At 43.7% G+C, this 24,261-nt stretch overlaps 1 protein-coding gene across 1 annotated transcript in view; it reads right to left on the reverse strand.

Annotated features, from left to right (window-relative positions):
* Nucleotides 1-20,870, reverse strand: part of XKR4 (XK related 4) — a 135,708-nt gene extending 114,838 nt beyond the window's left edge. Inside the window, exon 1 of the mRNA XM_077352405.1 lies at nucleotides 19,747-20,870. Within this exon, the coding sequence (XP_077208520.1) occupies nucleotides 19,747-20,576 (830 nt within the window). The 5' untranslated portion in view covers nucleotides 20,577-20,870. The remainder of the gene's footprint in view (nucleotides 1-19,746) is intronic.
* Between the last annotated feature and the right edge of the window lie 3,391 nt (nucleotides 20,871-24,261).

The following is a 24,261-nucleotide window of genomic DNA, read 5'->3' on the forward strand; positions in this document are numbered from 1 at the left end:
CAGTGGCTATTCTGTCATGGGGACAGACTGATGACTTACTGCCTCACTTCATCAGCTCTTCTACAACCTGTTCTCTGGAGCTTTCATCACCCCCACCATAGCCTGCTCTTTAGCAGAGTGATCCAAGTCCCTGCTCCTGGAAGCCATATAGGGGGAGCCGAAGGTCTACACCTCATAGGAGGGCAGTTCATGATTAAAGTACTGCCACAGAAAAGGTCCTGTATGATTTCTGCTCGCCAAATCTGTTGACGGTAGAGCACCCCAAGCAGGAACTTTGACTAAAGACTTAACTGATGAACAGATTTATACAGAAGTAAGATGTAACTGTGGTGTAGGAGAGTTCATGGGAAGTTCCATATGTAATCTTGTCATAATTTGTGGCAGTGCCTAGAAGTAGGCAGCCAGCCATGTAAATGTTGTTAGCCAAGAACCTTCTCAGGTTAATAACAGTTCTATCACCAAATTACAGGCATAAAAATTCTTTTTTTTAAATTGTATTTGCATGTGAGTAGCAGTGTGTGGAATCGAAATGGCATGCACATGGAAGCTCACATCATGAATTATTTATTTATTTATTTATTTATTTATTTATTTATTTATTTATTTATTTATTATACATCTATCCCACCACTCCCAGCACAGCTGGCTCACGGCGGTTTACAGAATATCCATACCATAAAACATCCCATATAATCTCTCTTACCCTTGGCAATCCATAAAACTTGCCCTGTAAAAATTAATATTAACAACAAGTGGTGGTACAATATATAACCCTATTACAAAAAACTCCTACTCCATATTTCAAGTTATTGGTATGGTGTAAAATATTGATGACCAAAAGATGGGTAAAAGGGGCAGATTGCCTAATGGCTCTGGAAGGGGGGAGAGGGTGACCCATTCTTATAATCCCGGGAACTCAAATCGGCCTCAACCGAACGCCTGGTGGAAGAGCTCCATTTTGCAGGCCCTCCTGAACCCCAAAATAAAACTTTGTTGGTCTTAAAGGTACCATTGGACTCAAATGTTATACACACCATTGTTATTCTTGTCATAGTTACAATAGACGTGAATGTATGTATGATTATTGGAGTCACATCACTTCTGTGAAACTAGGCTTTATTCAGTGGCACTGCTCAAGTCCATTCTTATTCATCTTAATTTGTGCCATGGCAAGCCCTTGGAACATATTGAAGCCTCCTGATAGATGGAGTGTTAGCTCAAGGTCATTAGCATGTAGGAAATGTGACGCTCTTGCTGCATGTGTGAATTAGTTGTTAGAATCCAGGCAAATAAAGCAGTCTGTCATGTTGTAGATCCAGGGAAGCCTAAATAGTGACAGTTCAATCCTCCTTACATTATCTGTTAATGAGACTAAAATCCTACTTGTCACGGTACAACAGCATTTACAGCTGAGATGGCTTCAGTGTCTCTTCTTTGTCTAATTCATTGATTCAGCCAGCTACCTGTTTCTGCAGAACATTAGTCTAAATTCAGTGCATTTCATAAGAGCTTTGTGTCCTGCTCCCAGAATAGAATGAACTGACTGCTGTACTTCTGCAATATCTCTACATTGACCTGGGCAGTTGCAGTTTGATTTAGGGTTTCATGTTGCTAGTAACAATTTCAAGTCAGATTTTTTTTAAATGCAAGTATCATTAGGAAATTGGCTCCGTACTGTTTTCTACTCCAGAGTTTAAACCAGCATTTTGCATAGGAATTCTTGAGAAATAATAAATAAATACAGGTTTGTTGAAGTGTATAAATTACTGCTAGAATACCATTGGGAAATTGGTCAGGTAAAGGTGCTTTTATTGATGCATTGTTTGGGCTACTTTATAATTTTGGGGGTATGATTTACATCATGTATACACTGCCCTTTTCTCTGATGGAGACTGAAGGTGATGTATATTGTGCTGCTAGTGAAAAGTGCCTCTCCTGCTGATGGAAAGCTTCAGCATTAGTAGAACATAGTCACTGGGTACAAAAGAACATTTTCATTAAATGTCATATGATCATATGATTTGAGAGACAACATGGTATAGTGGTTAAGAGTGATGGACTCTGATTTCGAGAACCAGGTTTGAGTCCCCACTCCTCCACATGAGTACCACCACAAAAAGCCCTGATAATAATAGATTATACAATAGAAAGAATACACACCTAAACTAGAGTCCACGACATATTAAGCAAATACATGCTGTAAACAAAGACTAAGCAATTAACAAAGATTTGCCAGAGTGAAGGCAAATACAGTACAGGATAATTAATGGTGCTAATGCAACTCAATAATAACCACTTTGAACTCTAAACAATAGTGCATGAATGTGTGTGTCAGAAGGACAGATTATAATTACTGTCAGCAACAATTTGCTATGGGTTAATTAGGAACTTGTAATAATTGATTATACTGATTACTAAAATAAGGGTTATGCTAACTTTTTAAGTATGACATTTCTTGTTTTATTGTTCATTCCTGTTATCACAGAAAGCCTGTTTTAACCTAGTTCAGAACACAGTCTTCTTTCTATGGGTCATTGATAAATTTATTAATGGCATAGTATATGAAGATGACCTGTGTTATCTGTTCTTTCTTTTACAACTCTTTGCTTTTGTGCATTCTTGTAATGATGGTTGGGAACTGTGGTTCATATGTAGGGAAAGGCATTGCATTGTTTAGGCAGCTATGGAATGCTCTGTACATGTCATGTTAGAATTCTATATGCATGCCAATAGCATTGACTAATAGACAGCAATTGTGGTATATGTTGACGACTGCACAGAGGGAACATCAGCAACTTGAGATACAATTCATTTTGAATGACAGACATACCAAAATTCTACTGTATCACTGAATTACTTAAGAGAACAGATATTGCAAGCAGGATAAGTTGAAGTTTCAGTTTTGAGCATATTGTTTTATCTCATGTAGGAACTTGTACAGTGTTATCTTTGAAACCCACCATGAGACAGTTCCCTGAAAGGGTCGGGAAATAAATCTAAATAATAAATAAATAAAATAAATAAGTGTAGTTATTTAGATCTTCTGAGCTGTATGAAGATTTGTTGAAGGCCTGCAAACATTTTGATTTTTTTTTATTCAAGAAGGAAAAAATTCCCATATTAATTTTATCTGGAGATAGAAGGCACATCTTTGTACAAACCCGGTTTTGCAGAAAAATTTGAAACCTTACAAAACACATGCATTGACAGGTTAACTCACCACAAAATAATAGGTGCTGATAACAGTTGGGTAATGGTGACCAACATGTACTGTCTTCACACATGCATGGTGACTGAGTGAACATCAACACAAGATCCTCCCCCCTTGCTTGTGGAATTCGAGTGCCACAGGAATCTAGGGTTTTTTTTTTTGGGGGGGGGGTTATGATAAATTCATTATTGCAAGTCCTACTCCCTGCTGCCAAGAGTAACAGCTCTCTGCCCTCCTTTATATGATAGGCTGAAGGGGAATGATGTGAAATCACCCACAGAGCTTTATGAGGTCTGTAATTTTAGACTGGGTCTCCCAGACCCTAGTCTGACTTTCTAATCACTTAACAACACCAATGCTGGGCTGAAGATGGTAGTGGTTTGAACCCAAAACTCCAAAATGCAAGGTAGGAATAACCTTGCTACAAGTACGATGGATTTTTGAGAAGCCCATTCAGTATAGCTATTTCACAGGAGATTATGTGGGCTGTTGATAATGTGATCAAAATCATATTTCATCTGGAACTGCATGAATTATGCAGCCATGAACTATGATGCGTTGTTTGACATGAGCTGTCTGGGAATTGCAAAGTGCACAAAGGTGCTCTAAACTATGTGCATTTTTAACTATATACATTCTGCTTTAGAAAATACATATACACCTGAGAACTGTTAATCATCCAAATGAACAGATACCTTGACAACCTTATCATAAATAGCAGCAGTCTGGCCACTTGGTTCTTCTTTCCACTTTTTATTCTGGTTGGGTAAACTGCTAATATTTTCTAGCAAATACTTTCTGTTCAATCTCTGCAATCTAGAACTGGGATGACAAATCCTGCTTCATGTTTGAGGTTTTCTCATTATCTTTTCCCATTATCTAGTTACCTCTGAGATCTCGAACATAAGTGTGATGATTGTTAGTGTTTAGGAATATTGCATTCTTTTATCTTATTCTGTCAGTCTAGGAAGTTGACCAGGTCCTAGCCCAGTAGTTCTCAACCTTCCTAATGTCATGACCCTTTAATACATGTTGTGGTGACCCCTAAACATAAAATTATGCAAGTGCTCTTTCACAGAAATTAAACCGAAACAGATCAATGGCGTGAAGATCCATTGTTCATGATTGTATTTTTCCCCAGGGTTTCTCAGTTCAGTTCTGCCCCTTGTCCCACCATGCCAATCTCGCTCTTTTCCGCTGTTCCAGATAGGCGAACACTCTATCTAGATCATCCCCGCAAGGCTGTTGTGTGGATGGTGCCCCCCCGCGGCCAAGCTGCTTGCCCTTCCGCAACCCCTGTGAAAGGGTCTTCTGACCCCCCAAAGGGGTCCCAACCCCCAGGTTGAGAACCACTATCCTAGCCTGTGAATGCTAGAGGTTTTGCAACTATCACAAAAGAGTTGTAATTTGTTGTCCTATCTGAACACCTGTTCTGCTTTGTTCTCCTCTCATGAATAATTCTGGTCACTAACATTGTGTTCAAAATAAAACTGCATCAATAAGTAATTGAATTATGCAGCAGTGAAGTATATATCACAAATTCTGAGGAGAGTAAATGTGCACTTTAAATTATCAGTAACACTGATATTTTGTACAGTGTAAATATAGTATTTTTAACTATCTTGGGATATGGTAATCTGTCCCCATAGTGGCGCTCACAAATAGGTATCAGCTGACACCCTTTACTGGGGCCTTTTGGTATTGTGATGGTTTGGAATACAGAATTCACATAAAATTGTGTTATCACAGACTTACTTCACAAGCATCTTGGGCCTGCTATCAGGACTGTGGAAATGCTTGGGATAGCACTGCAATCCCATTTCTGTTAGCCTGGTGAATTTACTTTGCGGCTCACAAACAGCAAAACAATCCCTTACCTCGGTTTAAGTGTTCTTTGGCAACTTTTATATTGTTTTCCTCTCTTTCATTTTATCCTCACAACAGCCTTGCGAGGTGGGTTAGGATAAGTAGGTGACTGGCCCAAGGTCATCCAGCAAGCTTCCAAGGTACTGTGGGAATCTGAACCTTGGTTGTCCAGGTGCTAGACCAACACTTTAACCCAGGGGTTTTCAACTGGTGCACTGCGATACCGTGGTTTACCACGAGAGCCCCTCAGATGTACTACAGTGTGGGGAATTCAATATGGAAGGAATTAGTGCCTCTCTGATCTTCTGCTTGGAGGGGGGGCTCTCCCAAAGCCTGTGTGACTGGAAGGCAGAGCATGAGTGCCTCCTGATCCCCAGGATCTCTTTGCTCCACAGCCATTTCCTGCCTGTCAGCCAGCCTGGGAAGGAAATGAGTGGCTGTCCCATAGTTGTTGAAGGCATCTCTGTTGGAGGCTGCACTGGGGCATGAAGAAGAAGAAGGAGTGCAATACTCTGGACGTGGCTCAATCTTCCCTACCAGGAGCCAGCAGCCAAAGCAACAGCACCACTGCCCACCAATGCCAGCCTCTGCTCAGCCAAGGAGTGATAAAGAGACTGTGGGGAAACAGGTCTATTTATTCATTATTTCATTCATTAGACTTGTAGGCTGCCGCTCACAGCTAGCCGGCTCACAGTGGTGTTTTTTAAAATTTTATTGGTACATATGGTTTGGAGCTCTTGTTGTTGTTATTGTTATTATTATTATTGGCATATGGGGCACTGCACCCATGCTGGAGTGGGGCGAGGAGAAGGGGGATGGTTTTTATTTTTATTTCCATTTTTAAAACAAATATTTACAGATATATTATTTATATTATTTTTATTTGCATATGGGGGTGTGGCAGGGATCGTTACCAACTGACATCATTTCCATGGTAGCTTGAAGCCTGAAAAATATATCAGAGGTACATCCACAGAAAAAAGGTTGACAAAGGCTGCTCTAACCATTCTACAATGCTGACTTCTGTAGTTTCTGCAGCTGCCACATACACTGTTACATCTTCTTCAGGTTCTGAGGAGTCTTCAGATGACACCAGTCTTCGTGATAATTTATGTGCTAAGATCAGGACCTTTCTACAAATGATAAAAAGGTATCTCATGGTACTTTAAGCACCAAAAAACTTATTATGGAATAAGCATTTTTGCACTAAAGCTTATGTTATCAGATACATTGACCATTTATGCACTGGGAAGTTCACTGCCCCAGCTCCCGTGCAGGAGCACAAGTCGGGGGAGGATGAGGCACACCAGGCCAAACGATACCCCATGTGGGGAGCAGGAAGAGGTGGGGCAACCTGCTACGACTAAAACTCCATCCTATAGCACAGCATGAAACCTCCAGTGCGTAAACGGTCATTAAGAGCATCCTCAGTTAGCAAACCTATGTATCTTTTCATAGAGAAAATATATATAAACAGTAAAGCTAAAACAGCATGAAATGCAAGAAGTGAGGGCTGTGCTGTTCCTGTGCTGATGTCACTTCCCAAGTTCCTCAGGGCCTGCAACATGGAGCCTTTCCACCAGGCCTATAGTTGAGGCCAATTGTAACACCTAAACAGTGGGCCTTCCTTCCACCCCCCCTACCCCCAACTTCTCCCATTCAACATCATAAATGGGTAACATCATCACCTATCTCAGTAACAATCACTAGTGCTGGTTTTAATAGGGCTTTTTGAATGCATTGTTTAATTGTAATGTTAATAATTGGCATTGTTTTATTACGTTATAATTTAATAGCTGTAATTTAATTGTTATTAAACAAATATAAAGCAACGTATAATACGTCAGCACAACTATCACTCTCCATCACACAATTTAGTGATTATGTGTGAAAACTGAAGATACCCTTGTACATCTGAGAAAATGAATGCTAATCCATGAAAGCAGATGCCACACAATTTTAGGGTGCCACAAGTCATCTCTGGCCCCCTTCTTGATTTTGTCCCCCAGTATTTCATCAATGGGTTAAACCGCCTTACAAGAAGATATTGACGTCTCAAGAACACTTCTTGGCTTTTCCCACTAATTAGAACAACAAGAGGACTGTGATCAGAGAAGTTCACAAGAATTCAGTCCATGTAATTAATTAGTTTTCATATGGCCTCATATACATTCACTGACCATTTTCCCCCTGTGTTTTATTTCTGTACTTGTAAAGAAAATGCAACTGGTTTTCACTTAGATTTGTACACTTGTACATAATCTTCCCCAGAATCACCCCGATACTATATGTGGCATTAGATTTCTAGGGTTATGAAGCACTTGTGTGTGTTGTAGACTTTCCTTGTATATCTATCCAGAGAAAAGCCAGAAATTGTCTACAGTTTGCACATTGGTGCCTTTGAGGATTTTCAGTTACTGACATGTATAGATGAAAAGTAGCTTGTGATCTCTGGTCTTATTTTTAACAATCTCAGAATCCATTGCTAAGTTTATTAATTGATGATGATGATGATGATGATGATGACGACGACTCTCGGCGATTTTATAGGAAAGTCTTCGCCAAGCACCCCTGTCTCTGACTGTTTCTTTTAGTTGGTTCATGATCATCCCTGTATCGGATTTGATACAGGCTTATATTACTTTCTATGTGGGAAAGCTTATACTACTTTCTGCATTTTAAGCCTCGCTAAAAGTCCTTTGTTGTTTCTGTGTCTTTGTTATTTCCTTACTTTTTATCTCACAAATTGCAATTTTGCTGTTTTACAAAGCCTTCTCACAAGTGATTCTACTGAGCTTAAATTCTGGAAGAAATAAGCTCTTTCATAACTGTACACAGGGCTCAACAAATGTATCCAGAACCTATATATAATCATTCTTATGAAGAATTGTATGTAAATTCAGAAGTCCTTTATTGGCTTACAAAAAAGGAAATAGAAAAAAACACACATCATAAAGCATTTATTGTTCTTCAGTTATGAGACCTCATAGCCAGCTGTAGAAACTTGGCAACCAATTCAATTACAAGAGAGTTTTGTTTCCTTGTAAGAAAATGATCTTACAACAAATCTGTGTCATTTGGAAAGCAGTAGGTTGATGATCTGCCCATGAATAATGGTACAGAATAGGCAATAGAAAAACACATATAAGATGGTTTCAACAAAACTAGAATTTGAAGAGTTGGTTCTTAAATGCCGCTTTTTTCTACCCAAAGGAGTTTCAAAGCAGCTTACATTTATCTTCCCTTTCCTCTCCCCTCAATAGACACCCTTTGAGGTGGTTGAGGCTCAGAGAGTCCTGATATTATGGTCAGAACAGCTTTAGCAGTGCTGTGGCGAGCCCAAGGTCACCCAACTGGCTGCATGTGGGGGAGCGGGGAATCAAATCCGGCTCGCCAGATTAGAAGTTCACACTCCTAACCACTACACCCAGCTGGAACATCTTTCAGAATAGGGCATTTTCAAAACTCTCCCTAAGAAAACAGTAGAGGGAATGCATTCAATCTTGCTAACATAAATGCTCGCTGCGGCTGGGGGGGGGGCAGGGAATGGAACACACGCCAGTTGACTGATGTCTAATCCCCCCCCCAACATTCTTAGACTTCATTCTCCTCAGTAAAGCTGATGGACCTGAAAATGTAGTCACATTCCTACCCATGGCATAGAGATTAACCTGAATATCTGTTTCCTTGTGGAGTTTTGTTATGTAAAAACTAGAAACTTTCAGCCTGGCCATTCTGAAACTGTGTAAAAGCTGAAACTTTCAGGAACTGAAAACTTTCACATGTTTCGAGTGCAAGCACTCGAAAGCTCACGCTCTGAATAAATCTTTGTTGGTCTTAAAGGTGCTACTGGACTCTGATTTTATTGTGCTACTTCAGACCAACACGGCTACCCATTTGAATCTTTTCACATCTTAAGTAATTCCTTTGACTTTTAAAGGTTATTCTTTTGGCATCAAGTTAATCTTATGCAGAGAATCAGCAAAACAGAATGTGAACAGAATAGTGTCCTTACTGCTTAAAACAATTGCACTTAATATAGTTGTCATCTTAGCATTAACATGGTGCTAGAACAGTTAAACTGAGGTTGACATGCTACTCAACAACCATACTCCTCAGAGTGGCAAGGAGATAAGGATATTTTTATGTTAAAAAAATTACAGGTCATCAGAAACATCTCTGATGGATAGATCAAGTAGCACTTTACATACCAACAAGATTTTGGGGAGATCTGCTCATAACAACATACTTTGCTCCCCAGTGTTGTACTCACCACTATTAAACACTGATCTTCATGGTAAAGAAAGAGGTTCAACTATGACCTCCAAAAGAACTTTAATTATGTGATGCATGTATAGTCAAATACAAGATTAGATCAATTTGCAATATCCTTCCAAACTCAATTTGCAATATCCTTCCATACCCACCTAACACCCAAAGTCCATTCCCAGTTGCCCAGTATTTTATTGGTAGAAATTTGACCACAAAATAGCATAGATTGTATTTTTGATTAATGTGAAAAAATTGATTAACACTGACCTAATCTGCTTCTTTAAGACATTATTCCATAAACTTTGCCCACAATTTCATTATATGGTTCATTAACTTAACACCTTTATCATTTCCATATTCCATGATGTCAGGATGTCCTTGGTCTTAAAAACTGGTACTAAAGTACTACTACCATATTCCAGAGATCTCAATACCTTATTAAAATATCAAATTCAGAACTTCCGGTGTGGGTACTTTTCTAACTCCCACCATATCCTTGTTTCCCACTATTAGCTTTCTCATTTTTCATGGTCCCCACCCAGAGGTTTCTTTCCATTTCAGTCCCCCTTTTTTTCTTGTTTGTTTCCAGAAGACATCAATCTCCACTCTTGTACAAATCTTGAACAAATCACTTATTCCATTAAAAACTTAATTAAAAAAGGAAAAGAAACCAGGAATAATATATTTCCTAACATGGTATCATTTGGACAATCCTTTTCATATATACAGAAGGGAACTTATGCCTTGTGTTTGAATGAAAAGAAATCCCACCCCACCTATAAATCTAATCTAATAAATATGAAATATATAAATTCCTCTGCCTTTTTATGGTTACCTGTTCAGTATTATTGCTGACATCAACAAAACAGAGATTTGGGAAGAGAAGGGGTGGTCTATTGTAGTGACTACATTACAATGCAAGTGGCAACAGTTTTTCTATGCTCACTTGATCAGCATTTAAAATTTACTGAAATGTTTTCTTTCCTTCCCCCAAGCAGTAGGAGGCCAATTAGTCTTTTCCATATAGATGCCCACAATGGGCTACCCAGTATTTTGGAACACATAGCATTACCAAAAAATTCAAGTATTGTACTAATGTGGATCAGTAGTATGAATACACTAAAAAAAATTAAAAGGTAAGCAAAGAATCATGACAGCAGCATGACAACTTCAGGAATGGGATATGGTGATACAATCTGCATCTGGTATTATAGGAATTTATGACTAATAAGGGTGAAAAATCAGTTTACCTTATGTAATAAGAAATCAAGAGCTGCCTTCCGTGTTGGATCTTGGGTGTTCAATCAGCATCTAACCAGTGACTTCAGAGCTTTGCTGAGGATTCCAATTAGTCTCAGAATTTTTTTTCACCTTTTTCATTAAAACTAAGGACCAAGCCCATTGCATTCAGGAATACAACCGGCATGAGATTGGGTGGGATGGGGCGGAAGAACTCTGTGGATGGCCTCCACAGCTTCCTTTCTTCATTGGGGAGCCTCATATGGAGATACTAGAGCTGAGGCCTCCAGACAGGGGTGACATGGAATAGGGCTGGGGAAACAGCTTTCTCTGGCGAGCCTTGGCAGTCCCAGGCAGGCTGGCTCCTACAGACTAACCCATCTCTTCAAAGCAGGATGACACATCCCACTCTGGACCAGCCTAGCTAGGCACACTCTGTGAGGCCTGCTGCCCACCAATACTGCGGCAACCAGCAGCTCTCGTCCACCATACCAACTGAGTTCATTTCCAAGGTATGGACAACCCATTTGGTCAGGTGGCTGGAACTCTTGGGAGCGCCCCACACAAATGCTCAGTTTGTTCAGCAGGCATCTAGCCCCGGCTGAGGACAATCCCAGTTGGGCTGGGTCAGTGTATAATGTTGTAACTCACCCTGTTTTTTTCAAGATTAAATACTCCTTGTTTAATGTCTGCACCATTCCTCAATCAATCTTCAATGAAAGAGGGCATTACTGTATTTTTCTTTATCAAAGCACTTGTTCATGGTTGCTTTTGTAATTGTGCACATTCAGTTATACAAAATGACCAAATTCTTTGACTGCAGCAAAAGAAAGCAGGAAAAAAGAACCAACAATATGGATCAATTCAGGAGTGCTGTAGTTAGTGAATAGGAAATAATAAGCATATAAAGCAGAGGTGTTGGGGTGACAAATAAATACAAAATAGCTGTACTTTTTCTCCAAACAAAAATTAAGTACACACGAGAGAATCACTGTTTAAAGTTCAAGAAATTCTTATCAGTATAGTTGAACAAAACATAGATGAAGAACACATTTTACTTGCTTCATGCATTCTGAATAGCATCTCTTATAGATGACCACCGTATTCAGAACAAGTTATGACTAACATACATATGAATGTATCCAACTAACCAAAGAACAAAGAATCATGGTCTCAGCATTGTGTACAACAGCTCTGGAGATTGACCAGGATATCCTGATCAGAGACTTTGAGGAACTGAACTGGAGGTTACCATGTAATTTACCATGTGATTGTATTGTAATCAAAAGTATAAATGCTTTGTTTAAAAGAGCCTGCATGCTCTCTGCCTTTTTGGACTATTGCTTTCCAGCAGGGAGCCTATTCCTCAACTAATGAATAAAGAGTTCTCGCTTCTTACCCTTGGTAGCCTGAATCATTTGGAGCATTGAGGTACCACATTCATCAAACCTGAGTGACTTCAAAACCTTAAGTCAACAGAGGGGTATATCTTAAGGGGCGGTAGCCTTGCGAACTCTAAATATCACTTGCCTATCCAGAATGAAGAGAAAGACAGTACAATTATATTGGGAGAGTGTCACAGATCATCTCTGAGGACAAAACAGGAATGTCAAAGGGAAAACATCATCTATGGTTGAGGCTGGTGTAGGGGGAAGATCTGTCGGCTGCTCCCTTAGGAATCATAGAATTATAGAGTTGGAAGGGGCCATTCAGGCCATCTAGTCCAACCCCCTGCTCTATGGAGTATCAGCTGTAAGCATCCTAAATCATCCAAGAAAAGTGTGTATCCAACCTTTGCTTGAAGACTGCCAGTGAGGGGGAGCTCCTTAGGCAGCCTATTCCACTGCTGAATTACTCTGACTGTGAAATTTTTTTTCCTGATATCAAGCCTATATCGTTGTACTTGTAGTTTAAACCTATTACTGCGTGTCTTCTCCTCTGCAGCCAACAGAAACAGCATCCTGCCCTCCTCCAAGTGACAACCTTTCAAATACTTAGAGGGCTATCATATCCCCTCGCAACCTCCTTTTCTCCAGGCTGAACATTCCCAAGTCCCTCAACCTATCTTCATAGGGCTTGGTCCCTTGGAAGTCATACCACCGGCTTGGAACTTCACGGCTGATGATTGATTGACATAGCCCTCTACCGCCACTGTAGCAGGCGTACCCTTATGGGGGAAGGATTGGTTTTGCCGCCACGCTGCTGCTTTTGGTAATGTTTTGTATAATGAGGTTTTAATGGAGCTTTTATTAATGTGGGACTTTATATGTTGTAAACCACCATGAGTCAGTGTCCCAAGAGTTGTGGGTAAGAAATGTATTTAATTATTTTATTAATAATAACAACAACAATAACAACAACAAAATAAACGGAACAGATGTTTCTTTACAACCATTTAGACCAATATAACAATTAGTATCACAGTTCGAAAATGTATGATATATTGTGATTCAATGATGTAAAATATATAACATGTAGAAAGAGCTTGGAAACTTTAAAAAAATTAAAAGGTAAAGGTAAAGGTATCCCCTGTGCAAGCACCGAGTCATGTCTGACCCTTGGGGTGACGCCCTCTAGCGTTTTCATGGCAGACTCAATACGGGGTGGTTTGCCAGTGCCTTCCCCAGTCATTACCGTTTACCCCCCAGCAAGCTGGGTACTCATTTTACCGACCTCGGAAGGATGGAAGGCTGAGTCAACCTTGAGCCGGCTGCTGGGATTGAACTCCCAGCCTCATGGGCAGAGCTTTCAGACGGCTGCCTTACCACTCTGCGCCACAAGAGGCTCTTAAAAAAATTAATGGTTATTAAAAATATTACAAATGCTATCAGATTCAAAATTTCACTGGACAGTCTAAAATCTTCTATTGCTTTGCAGGGGAACACCTTTTCACCACAAAAGCCAAAAAATTTCTTTTTGGCATTAAAGTTAGCCACAACTTTAATAACTGCTGAGTGTTGGTCAGGATGGGAGGGGGGGGGTAAGGAACCAGCCCTCTCGTGGCCCTCAGGCCGCAAGGCAGCCAAGTAATTATTCCAGCAGGCATGCATGGGATCTTCTGGCACCCCTCCAGACTCCCCATGCTCCCAATGACCTGCTGGTTATTTGGGAGGTAGCAGCATTTTGGGAACTCGTTGGGAACCCGTTGAGGCATGAACCTCTGCCAGGTTCCCTTGCCACCCAGAAATGCGGCTCTGTCAAGGCCCCTCCTCATAAGTGATGGCCACCCGGCTCTGCCAACACACAGGCTAGGTCTTCTCCCATATGGTTCCTCCCAATGCCAATATCACACAAGTTGTGACAACTAAATCCCACATAGCAGTATTTTTCAACCACAAAACTCAGTTTTCTTTTCTTTACGCGTACCTTTCTTAGTTCCTTAAACACAATGAAACCATGAGGGGAGGGTGGGCAACTGTGGTGGCAGGGAAAGGAGGCAGAGAGGAGCCGATCTGGTCCCACTCCTCCCTGAATCCCCCAGTCGCATGCCATAGACCCGGGGAGTATGGGACATGTAGTTCCCACCCCCCAAGTCTCCTTGCAACGAGGGCTTCCCCGTGACAGCAATCACGCCTGGGGTAAGTTCCAATCACCCTTATAACAAAATGTTAGCCATAATATCACCTTGATTCCCCACTAAAACAATTAGTGTGAAAACAAATTGAAAAGGAGGGAGAAGTACACTCTAGTCTCTCTTCCTTCTAAACAATGGTCTATCAGTTATAGCTCATTTTACAGGGCTAGGAAAGACAGATAGCTTTCCCTCCTATCTTAAAATCCATTCTGACCTTGAAACTGTTAGCAGCTGAAATTGCTTTAGTAATATATTAATAAATGTTGAAAGGAAGGCAGTCTTGGCTATGGAAGTCCCTGTCCATCTTAAGTTCATACTCCAAACACAGATGGACTTTCAGGCCCCCCTCCCTATTCGTGGTATGTTACATCACTTTTCGCAGACCTATTCTAGGTAGCAGACTCATTTCCATTCCAGCTTTTTAATGTCTATTTTGAAGCAACTAACTACCCCATCCAGATAAAGAAACCTTCCTCCCCTAATAGTAGTGTCTGCCTATTTTAGTACTAAACTGGGCAACTGAGGCATTTCAGCAACTGCAACCAGTGAATGGTGGTAGCTTAGTATCTTCAACCCCTTACCTTGACATGTATATGGAGATATTCCACCTCACCCTATTCTTTGATATACTCCCCAATTACATAATTCGCAATGTGCTTCCCAGAACCCTCATTAAAATAACAGCTTCCTCTTCAATGCTTACCAAAGAAACATTTATAGGCCAGATTGTCTTTTCCAGTAAGCCCTTTTCAAATCTATCTGGCAGTAGACACAAGATGAAAGAAAAACACTGTTCCCTACCTTGATATGCACATATTCAAAATAGTCACAGCTGTACCTTTATGCATAAGAAATACTTGGAAAAGGATGGCAAATAATCAATAAAATCATCATTGCCTGTATGCTGATGAAAAGTGATGCCCAGCTGAAACAGCCATTCCCACTATATTGATAATGGCTTAAGCAGAAAAACAAGTTCCCTGACACCCTCCAAAAACATGTTCAACTTTTTATTAGTGCATTCTGCAGTACAGTTCAGTCCTCAGAAGTCTGTAAAAATGAAAGGCAGAACACAAAGGATACAAACCTAATTATTATTAATAAATCATATATCAATACCAAGCATCACTTTTCATGCTTTCTAGTAAAAGTTCATTTTAATCAGTTTAAATAGCTTTTTAACAGCACCATCCCCACACATGCAACATTAAAAACCCCATTAGTTTCTAATTAACATGCTTTAATTAAAAATAATACATAGCTGTTTTCAACAATAGCACTTCAATTCTTAAAGGAAAACTGAACTTAGCTGTATTAATCACAACAAATGAGTCCTAGCACTCTAACAGCTTGAAAAATGTCACAATCATTTTATGCAACGGATTGTGGGAGGTCAAACATACCACAGTATCAGTAAGGTAAGATTTGGAGCTTCGGCCTCTGTGGCTTGCTGCTGCCAGTACTGGACAGCCAAGCCAGAAAGGGAAAGGCCATTCTTGCCAATAACTGCTGAGACACAGCACTGCAGCCAAGGGTATATTGGTTAGCACCATGCAAGAAGTCTACTAAGCTGGCCAAGTAAGCAACTATGTATCTGCAAAGCGCTGGCTGAGATGCCCCCCTTACTTCCTCCTGTGATTTCAAATAATGGTAATCTTTTGCTCCCCCTCCAGATATCCAATCCCATAGCACTGATTGGTTCACGTCATAGAAACTGATCATCAGACACTGATGTCCTCCTGTAATGTCATCACAGTTAGACTTAAGCATAACCGTAGCCTTCAACCTTCAGAAATACACAAAGAAATAAGAAAACCTGACCAGTTGTTGGTGGGAAGGACCTTCAATTGGGGGCTTCTAAAGCTAAAAAGTGGGCTTCTAAAGCTCACTGGTACTGCACCTGCTTTACGTGCAGGAGACACCCTCAGGATTTTCAAGACAAGAAACGAGTAGAAATGGTTTTCCATCAGCAGCAGCAGCAGAAGAAGAAGAAGAATTGGTTTTTATATGCTGCTTTTCTCTACCTGAAGGAAGCTCAAAGCGGCTTACAATCACCTTCCCTTTCCTCTCCCCACAATAGACACCCTGTGAGGTGGGTGAGGCTGAAAGAGCCCTGATATTACTGCTCGATCAGAACAGCTTATTAGGGCTGTGGTGAACCCAAGGCATATAAGAACCAACTCATCTTATCCTACTCAAATCCTCCCTTACAAACTTTCTCTGTTTCCAGAAGCTCATCTTTCCTAGAAATAAATAAATATAATCCGGAGACTAATAAAGCTACAATTTCCATCAGCATCATGAATACGAACTTCACTGCCTGCTTTATGAACCATAGTCATGCATTTCCCCCAGTTTTCCATCCCTACATCTACTCTGTAGTGAAATTTTATCACTTAAAAGTTCATCATAATTATTAATAGCAATACAGAATATTTTTAGAATACAAGGATCAGAATACCAGTATGTACAAAATATATCCTTGTTCTATCATGTATGTATTATGAGCTATACTTCGTTTATGAAAAGCAAAATTAATAGCTATAGAAGCCAGGGGCCTGAGGAAGGATTATATGGAAGGGGGAAATGCCATCCAGTTTCAGCTTTCTCTCTATCCTCAAAGCCTTGGACCAGCTGATTTTTCCGCATTCTCCCTTCTTTTCCTTTAACTATCACTCTGCTGGTCTAGGCATTCTCTCCTTTCTGAAACATCCCTTTGGAGACCAGGTTTTGAAATTTTTTCTTCTTTTGGTTGATGATTTGCAAAGTCATATTGTTCTGCGTACCATGGTACCTGCCCAAGAATGTAGAAATCCCTGTTTTCTATGAGTAGCCAGGGCTTGCTGCTTCCATCATCTGCAGAAGGATCAGATAGCCAGTCACTATATCTAATAGTAAACTAAGTCAGTCTTTCTCAATGTTTTTACCATTGAGAAAGCCCTGAAACATTTTTCAGGCTTTGAGAAACCCCAGAAGTGGCACAATTGTGCAGAACATGGCTGGGAAGCATTGCTGTGTCCATGCCCACCAATGGATTCCTCCTCTTCCCACCTCCTCCAGGCCCATCATTAGCCATTTTGGAATCAGCGAGTGGGATGACATCATCATATATAGTCATGTAACCCGATACTCAAGTCAAACTTTATTGCCATAGGCCATCGCAAGATCAGACATGTAATCAAATTGTTCAGTACAGTAGATTAGTTCAAAACAAACAAATCTATCACGGTTATCAAATAAAGAGTAAAAATTACATTTAACCCATACATTCTGCTCATTAGCTATTTAGAAAGTCCACAGTACTTGCCAAAAGGCCAGCTCGAATCTTTCTTGTGGCCAATGTAATGCATCACTAAAGGATCCGTATCAGAAGCAAATACCTTTATTTATCATGAGCTGAAGAAAATGCCCCCAAAATAGTTTTATTTAGAAATTTCTTCCTTGGATCTGTGTAAATATATCACCCGATAGATGTTTAACAAATTTTTAAAAATATATGAAAATGAATTAACTCCCACCCATTCAGTAAACCCTTCCAGCGCTGTAAAAAAATCCCATCCCAGTGTTTCATAAAACCCTGCTTGAGAAATCCCGGGCTAAGGGATGCACCTGTTACTACAACAATAAAAGCTGAAATTCCAAGGGAACCAAGCCAGCAATGTCACAGTCCTGCAAAGGCTTCAGGCAACTTACTTGCAAAGTGGTTCTCTTCATCTCTTACAATACAACCAGTCATACCTATGCTCTCATTACCCCGTAGCCTGGATAAGAAAGCTCCTGGGTAACACTTATCTAATAAACTCTTATCTGGAAAACTTGAAACTAGGTTCAAACACCCATTGAGCCGTGACTGTCACTTCAGATCAGTCACGCTGTCACAGATGAATTCAACTCAGAGTTTGAAGCTAAAATGAGCAAGAAAAAAATGTGCATGCTTCCCAGGTCCATTGACAGACAGATCAAAACAACACAAATGGACAGATGGACAGATGGTCTACTACACTGTTCCCACCAACCAAAACATGTAGCTTGCACTCAATACACAGCAAGTTCACACAGCTCCTTTAAGGTCATGATGCAACATTTTAAAATCAATTATCTGGATTGCAGTCATGCTCTGTTGCAGGCAGACCACACTGGGGTGTGGCAGTATTGATAAGGATATTTTTTTATTTTTAAAAAAATCAGGGGGTAGAATAATGCAAATTAAAATAGTCATTTTGAAATCAGGAGGTTCTATGTCAAATTCAATACAACAATGAATTGTAGTATTACTTTTTATTCCACCATATCTTCCTGAACACAAAAGGTTCTTTCACCCACACCTTTCAAATATTAGAACTTCAATAAAGTCATCAGCACTAGTGACCATGAACTGTATGTTGTTGAGAAAGACAGAAATACATGTCAACCAGTAGTCTAGCGTACAATAAAGACATTTAGAATAAATTTCTGAAGACACCTGTTTTGAGAATCAAAAAGACAGGCAAAGTCTGGAGAAATATAAGCAATGAGAAGCTGCTAGGCCAGGGTAAGTACACAGGCATGAACAAGTGTTTTTCCACAACTACTCAAAATCTGCCCTGTTTTGAAATGTTCATTTTTAAATTATTTTATTTATAAGCTTCATTTGGTATCACTCCCAATTATTTCAATAGTGTCAGAATTTCACTCTTATCCAAAGTAATCATTCAGAAGCTTGTGTTAACTGGTCATAAAGACAATTATATACACGATACACCATACTAATGCATTATGTGTAATTATAAATGAAGAGTATAGGGGCATTTTATTACAAAATTCAACTTAATCTTTGTCTCCATATACTCCCCTTAAACATAATGTCAGACCATATTTAAATCAAGTGTGTAAAAAGAACAAAAAAGAGTTGAACAATTAAACTTCCTTTACTGATCACACTTGTGGATCTTCGTGATATTTAAACACTGGATTTCTTCTCTAGGGTACTTTGCTTTAAGGCGAGGCAAATGTTCCTGATCATGTGTTCCTAACACTTTAGGAGGAGACATGCCTACACCTTCACAAAAATGAAAACACAAACGTTGGAATGAATCTATAAATGTCAATCTCAGAGTGTTTGATCTTCTTCGAAAAGGGAATCTGGAGTCAGACTCTCTTCACTTTACCACAGTGACAATTCCTAGTGACATTTCTGTTTAAGACCCTTGGGGCGATTCCAGTACCAAGGAGCGCCTTTCTGCCTTTAAAAGGCAAGATGGAAAATAGGCTAGGATTCAGCATCATGCCATGGCAAAGCACACCGGGTCTGGCAGGGGGCGTGGATGCCATCTCTCCATTGTGCATCTATTCAGCCACCCCTGAAAGGCTCGGGAAGGGGCAGCACTAGCAGTGCGATCGATGTGGCCGCATTTGCAATGCCACACGAGGAGCAGGCTGCCTTGGGAGGGAAGCGAATTCAAGAGTGTGCGTTTTCACGGCGAGAACCCGGGCTGAAGCCATCACACAGGCCGTGGCCCTTGGAACCGGCACCCACCCCCACGTTGCTGCGGGTGGCCTTAGGGAAGGCAGCCCCGCGCCCCCGCCCCGCCCCCCGCTCTCTTACCTCCAGATCTGGCCGAGCTGCAGGATGTGGATGAGGGACTGCATGAGCCAGATGCAGAAGGCGCAGGAGGCGGACCGGCTCTTGGGGGCCCTGACGCCGCCGCCGCCGGCGCCGCCGCTGCTGCTGGTGGCGTTGGTGGCGCTGCTGTGGGTGCTGTTGGTGGCGTTGCCCTTGCTGGCGTTGGACGCCTGCCTCTGCGGCGTGCCCGGCCGGGGCCCGGCGGCGGCATCCATGTCCCCCGCGGCCGAGCCGCTGCTCACCAGCAGTTTGCCCTCGGCGTGGCCGCCGCCCGCCGACGAGGCGGGGGCCGCCACGGCGCTGTCGTCGGCGGTGAAGTCGTGGACGAACCAGCGGAAGCTGAACACCTGCACCGACAGCGAGCCGAGCAGCACGAAGAAGAGCGTCAGGCCGAACCACCAGCGCTGGCCCCGCAGGTAGTAGTCGACCGCCAGCCAGAGGTCCGTGCCCACGTCGGCGAAGTACACGGCCACGGCGGCCAGGATCCACAGCCCGTCCCACAGCGAGTAGCGCCGCTGCTCCCGGCTCAGCCGCAAGCACAGCGACGACGAGCCCCCGCCCGAGCCCCGCGAGCCCCCCGCCGCCCGGCCGCCGCCGCCGCCGCCACAGCAGCACCGGCGCCCGCCGCAGCAGCGCCCGCCGCCGGCCGCCTCGTCCTCTTCCGCGCCGCCGGGCCCCGCCGCCGCCGCCGAGGGCAAGCCCGAGGCGAGCGCCTGCACCGAGCCCGAGTGCTCCGAGTTCTGCAGCGGCGTGAACGCCACCTCGCTGCCCTTCTTCATCTTCAGCCGCCCCCCGTCCGACTTCGCGGCCATGATGCGGCGGGGAGGCGGCGGCGGCGAGGAAGGCGGCGGTGGCGGCGGCAGGGAGAGGGACCCAGTCCGGGAGCAGCCGCGAGCCCGCCCCCTCCCTCTTCCCCCGCCGCCGTGGACGGCCGCCTCGCCTTCTCGGGGCGCTGACCGGGCTGGGCCACGGGCGCCTGCTGGAGCGCCGCCTGCCTGCGGGGAGACCCGCTCACCCGCCCAGCCCCAGGCGGGAGCAGCCGGGGGAGCGCGCCCCGCACCAGCGCATCCGTGCCTCGGCCTGGCCCGCCCCGCCGCCTTGCCGCCACCCAGCTGACTGACGCCAGGCAAGAGGATGACCTCATCCCTCTCGCCCCCCTCCCTTTACACACGCACACGCCCACCCAGCCCCGCCGTGGCGCCCGGGAGGGAGAGAGGGAGCGCGCGAGCGAGCGCGCGACGGAGGGAGGGGAGGCCCCTGGGGAGGGGGCCTTGTGCAGAGGGAGATGCAACAGGAGAGGGGGGGGGAGCTCGCGGGGAGGGAGCAGAGGCAGCGAGGCCAGCCGGGGCGGCGGCGACGAGGGGAGGTGGTCTGCAGACCGCGGCCCACGATCGTCTTGGCAGGGCGGGCAGGGAAGGCGAAGCTGCGGTTGGGTGGCCCTTGCCCTGCCGTTGCAGGGAGGCTGAAGCCTGGGGGAGAGCGGGGCATTGATGAATTGATTTTTCGGGAAGAGCCGTGTGTGGGGGGGGGGGGGGGTTTCATGGGAGGGCGGCGGCGCCTGGGCGCTCCCTCTGCTCTCGGCCACAGAGAGGGCTTCCAGTCCCACAGCCTGGCCGCCGCCGCCCCCTTTAACCCTCCTCTGCGCCACCGCGAACTCTGCCGGGGACCGAGAGGGGGGGGTGCCCTGAGGAGTCTAGACCCCCCCGGGGAGGCGGAATGAGGGAGCGACTGCGGCGGGCGGGCAGCGAAGTCGCGCGTGCCGCGGAGCTTTTGTTCCGGCAGCCTCCTGGGCCGAAGCGGGAGCAGGTGTGTCTGCGGGGGGGGGGGGGCGCCACTTTCCTTCTCCGTAGCCCTGGGAGGGGGCGCAGGAGCGGCCTGATTAGCTTCGCTTTGCCCCCTCCCTCCCGTCCCCCCGGGGTGCGGAGCGCCCATCCCAGAAGAGCCGCGCTTCCATTAGCTTGTGCCACCGGGAAGGGGGAGGCGGGTGCCGGGAAGCTCGGGGGGTGTGGAGATCCGGAGCATAAGTGACGGGGAGCGCCGCGCGCGTGCTGCGATCAAGTGGCTGCGGGAGCGGCAAGAGGAGAACGCACCCGGCGCTGCGTTGCTGGAAGCGCCTTCCTACAATAGGCGTCCTTACACCCTCTCTCTCACAAGGCAAGTGAGCAATCCCCGCCTGGAGCCATTTACTAGACTAGCGCTTGGAAACTGGCACATTAATATGATGATGCAGGTTAGGACGAGCCAAGGCAATAGAGCGCTTGACAGGAGAGGATTAGCTCCGGGCCAGGCACCTCGCTGGCAAGCGAAGCACAAATGAGCCAACCTAACACTTGGCGGGGGAAGCAGGCTCTGCTTGGGATGCGTTAGGTTGGGTGAATGCAAGAGGCCGGGTGGTCCCTGACCCTTAGGCTCTGACTTAAGGTCTGTGGTCTGCGCTGGGTGCTAACAGGTGTCCAAGTTTTGGGCATGGTCTTTGTTCAGAATGACTGAAGGAATCTGCTTCTGAGCTTATGGAGAGTACATTATTTTCTAAGTGGCTGCAGACTACTGTCTTACCTATACTGAGGCAGGGATTCCCACTGCAGAGGGTAGCCCTCAAAAGGATGAACAAAAGAATTGGTCCCATTCCCTCCTTTACTGAAAAATATATCCTTGAATATTTGTACCACAAAAGAATCAGAATCACACACCTGGAAGAGGCCACCAAGGGCCATCCAGTCCAGCCCCCCACCTTCTCAGGGACTTAAAAAATGACACACTCCTGACAGGTGCTTATCTAATCTCCTAAAAACTCCCAACAAAGGAGAATGCACCATCTTCCGTGCAAGGCAGATATTCCACCAACAAACAGCCCTCGTGGTCAGAAAATGCTTTCTAATATTTAAGTGGAACTTCCTTTCCCATAATTTGAATCCATGGCTCCCAGTCCTTGTATCTGAAACTACAGGAAAATACTCAGCTCTCTCTCCACCTTTCCTGGCAAGGTTTGGATTCCAACCCCTCCAGCATCTGAGTCATCCTTTTCTGAACCTGTTCCAACTTGTCAATATTCTTGTCAATATCCAACTTGTCAATATTCCAAATGAGGTCTAAGCAAAGTGGACAGATTGTTATTATAACTTCCCTTGCTCTAGATTCTATGCTCCTAATAATTCAGCTTAAACCAAACATATTGCCTAACAATAGCCATTGAAACCTTGTAGTGTGAATGGAGAATGCACCCCTGGAGGCAAGATTGAAGCAGCATAGGCTGTTTTCACAAAGGATGCTTCAATCTGCTTTTACACTTACTGCTTTTGCAATACAGTGCAATCCTATTCACAGACGTTACTCCATTTTTAAAGCCAAAAGTCATTATAGGAAGGGACGTCTGTTTCAACTGCTTTATTGTTTAGTTATTCCTCACTTTCTCCCAATGAAGACTCAAAGCAGCTCACAACACTATTCTGTCTTCTTCCATTTTATCATAACAACCCCATAGGGTAGTTTAGACTGAGGGTGTCACTCTTCCATGGCTGAGTGTGGATTCATAGTTGAATCACCTGGATCCTAGTCCAACATTTTTAACCACTAGACCACATTGGTTTTCAAACTCACTTGGCCAAAAGTAGACTATCTACTACAACTACCACACATTCAGAATAGCCCACCATTCAAATGATAAGCATCATACTTAACATGTAACCAGACACTTCATGTACAAAGATTTTGCAGTATAAACCAGTATCCTAAGTCCTTTGTGAGGAACCACATGCCGAGCAAGGCAGCCAGCTTGGTATAGTAGTTAAGAACAGTCTTGATGTGAAGAACTACTCCAGATGCAGCCTGCTGGGTGACCATGGGCCAATCATAGTTCTCTCAGAGCTTTTTCAGTCTTTCCGACCTTATAGCATGTCTGTTGTGGGTAGAGGAAGGACAAGCAACTGTAAGCTGCTTTGAGATTTCTTCGGGTAGTGAAAAGCAAGGTATAAAAACCAACTCTTCATCATCATCTTCCATCATCCTGGAACTTTAGTCTGTTTTCCTGTATCCCAGTTTCTACCCACATAACATGTTAGAAAAGCCCTGCTGAATCAGACCAATTGTCCATCTAGTCCAACATCCTATCTCAAGCAGTGGCTAACCAATTCCTCTGGAAGGAGAACAGCAGGGCATAGAGGTCAAACCCTTCCCCTGATGTTGACCCTTGGCTCTGGGATTCAAAAGTTTAGTGCTTCTGAATATGGAGGTTCTACTCAGTCACTATGCCATGAATCTGTCTAGTCTCCCTTTTATTGCTGTTTATTCCTGTTGCCATCACTACATCATCTGGCAGTGAATTCTATGTTTTAATCACAGTCTGTGTAAAGTAATTTCAGGTGGGTAGCCATGAAGCAGCAGAACAAAGTTTGAGTCCAGGGGCATCGCTAAGACAACAAAGGTATACTTATTATGTTCCATGGCAGGGATTCCCACTCCAGACTGTAGCCCCTCAAAAGGATAAGCAAAAGCACTTAT

This window comes from Paroedura picta, chromosome 9 (genome assembly GCF_049243985.1).
Source record: "Paroedura picta isolate Pp20150507F chromosome 9, Ppicta_v3.0, whole genome shotgun sequence".
Lineage (NCBI taxonomy): Eukaryota > Metazoa > Chordata > Lepidosauria > Squamata > Gekkonidae > Paroedura > Paroedura picta.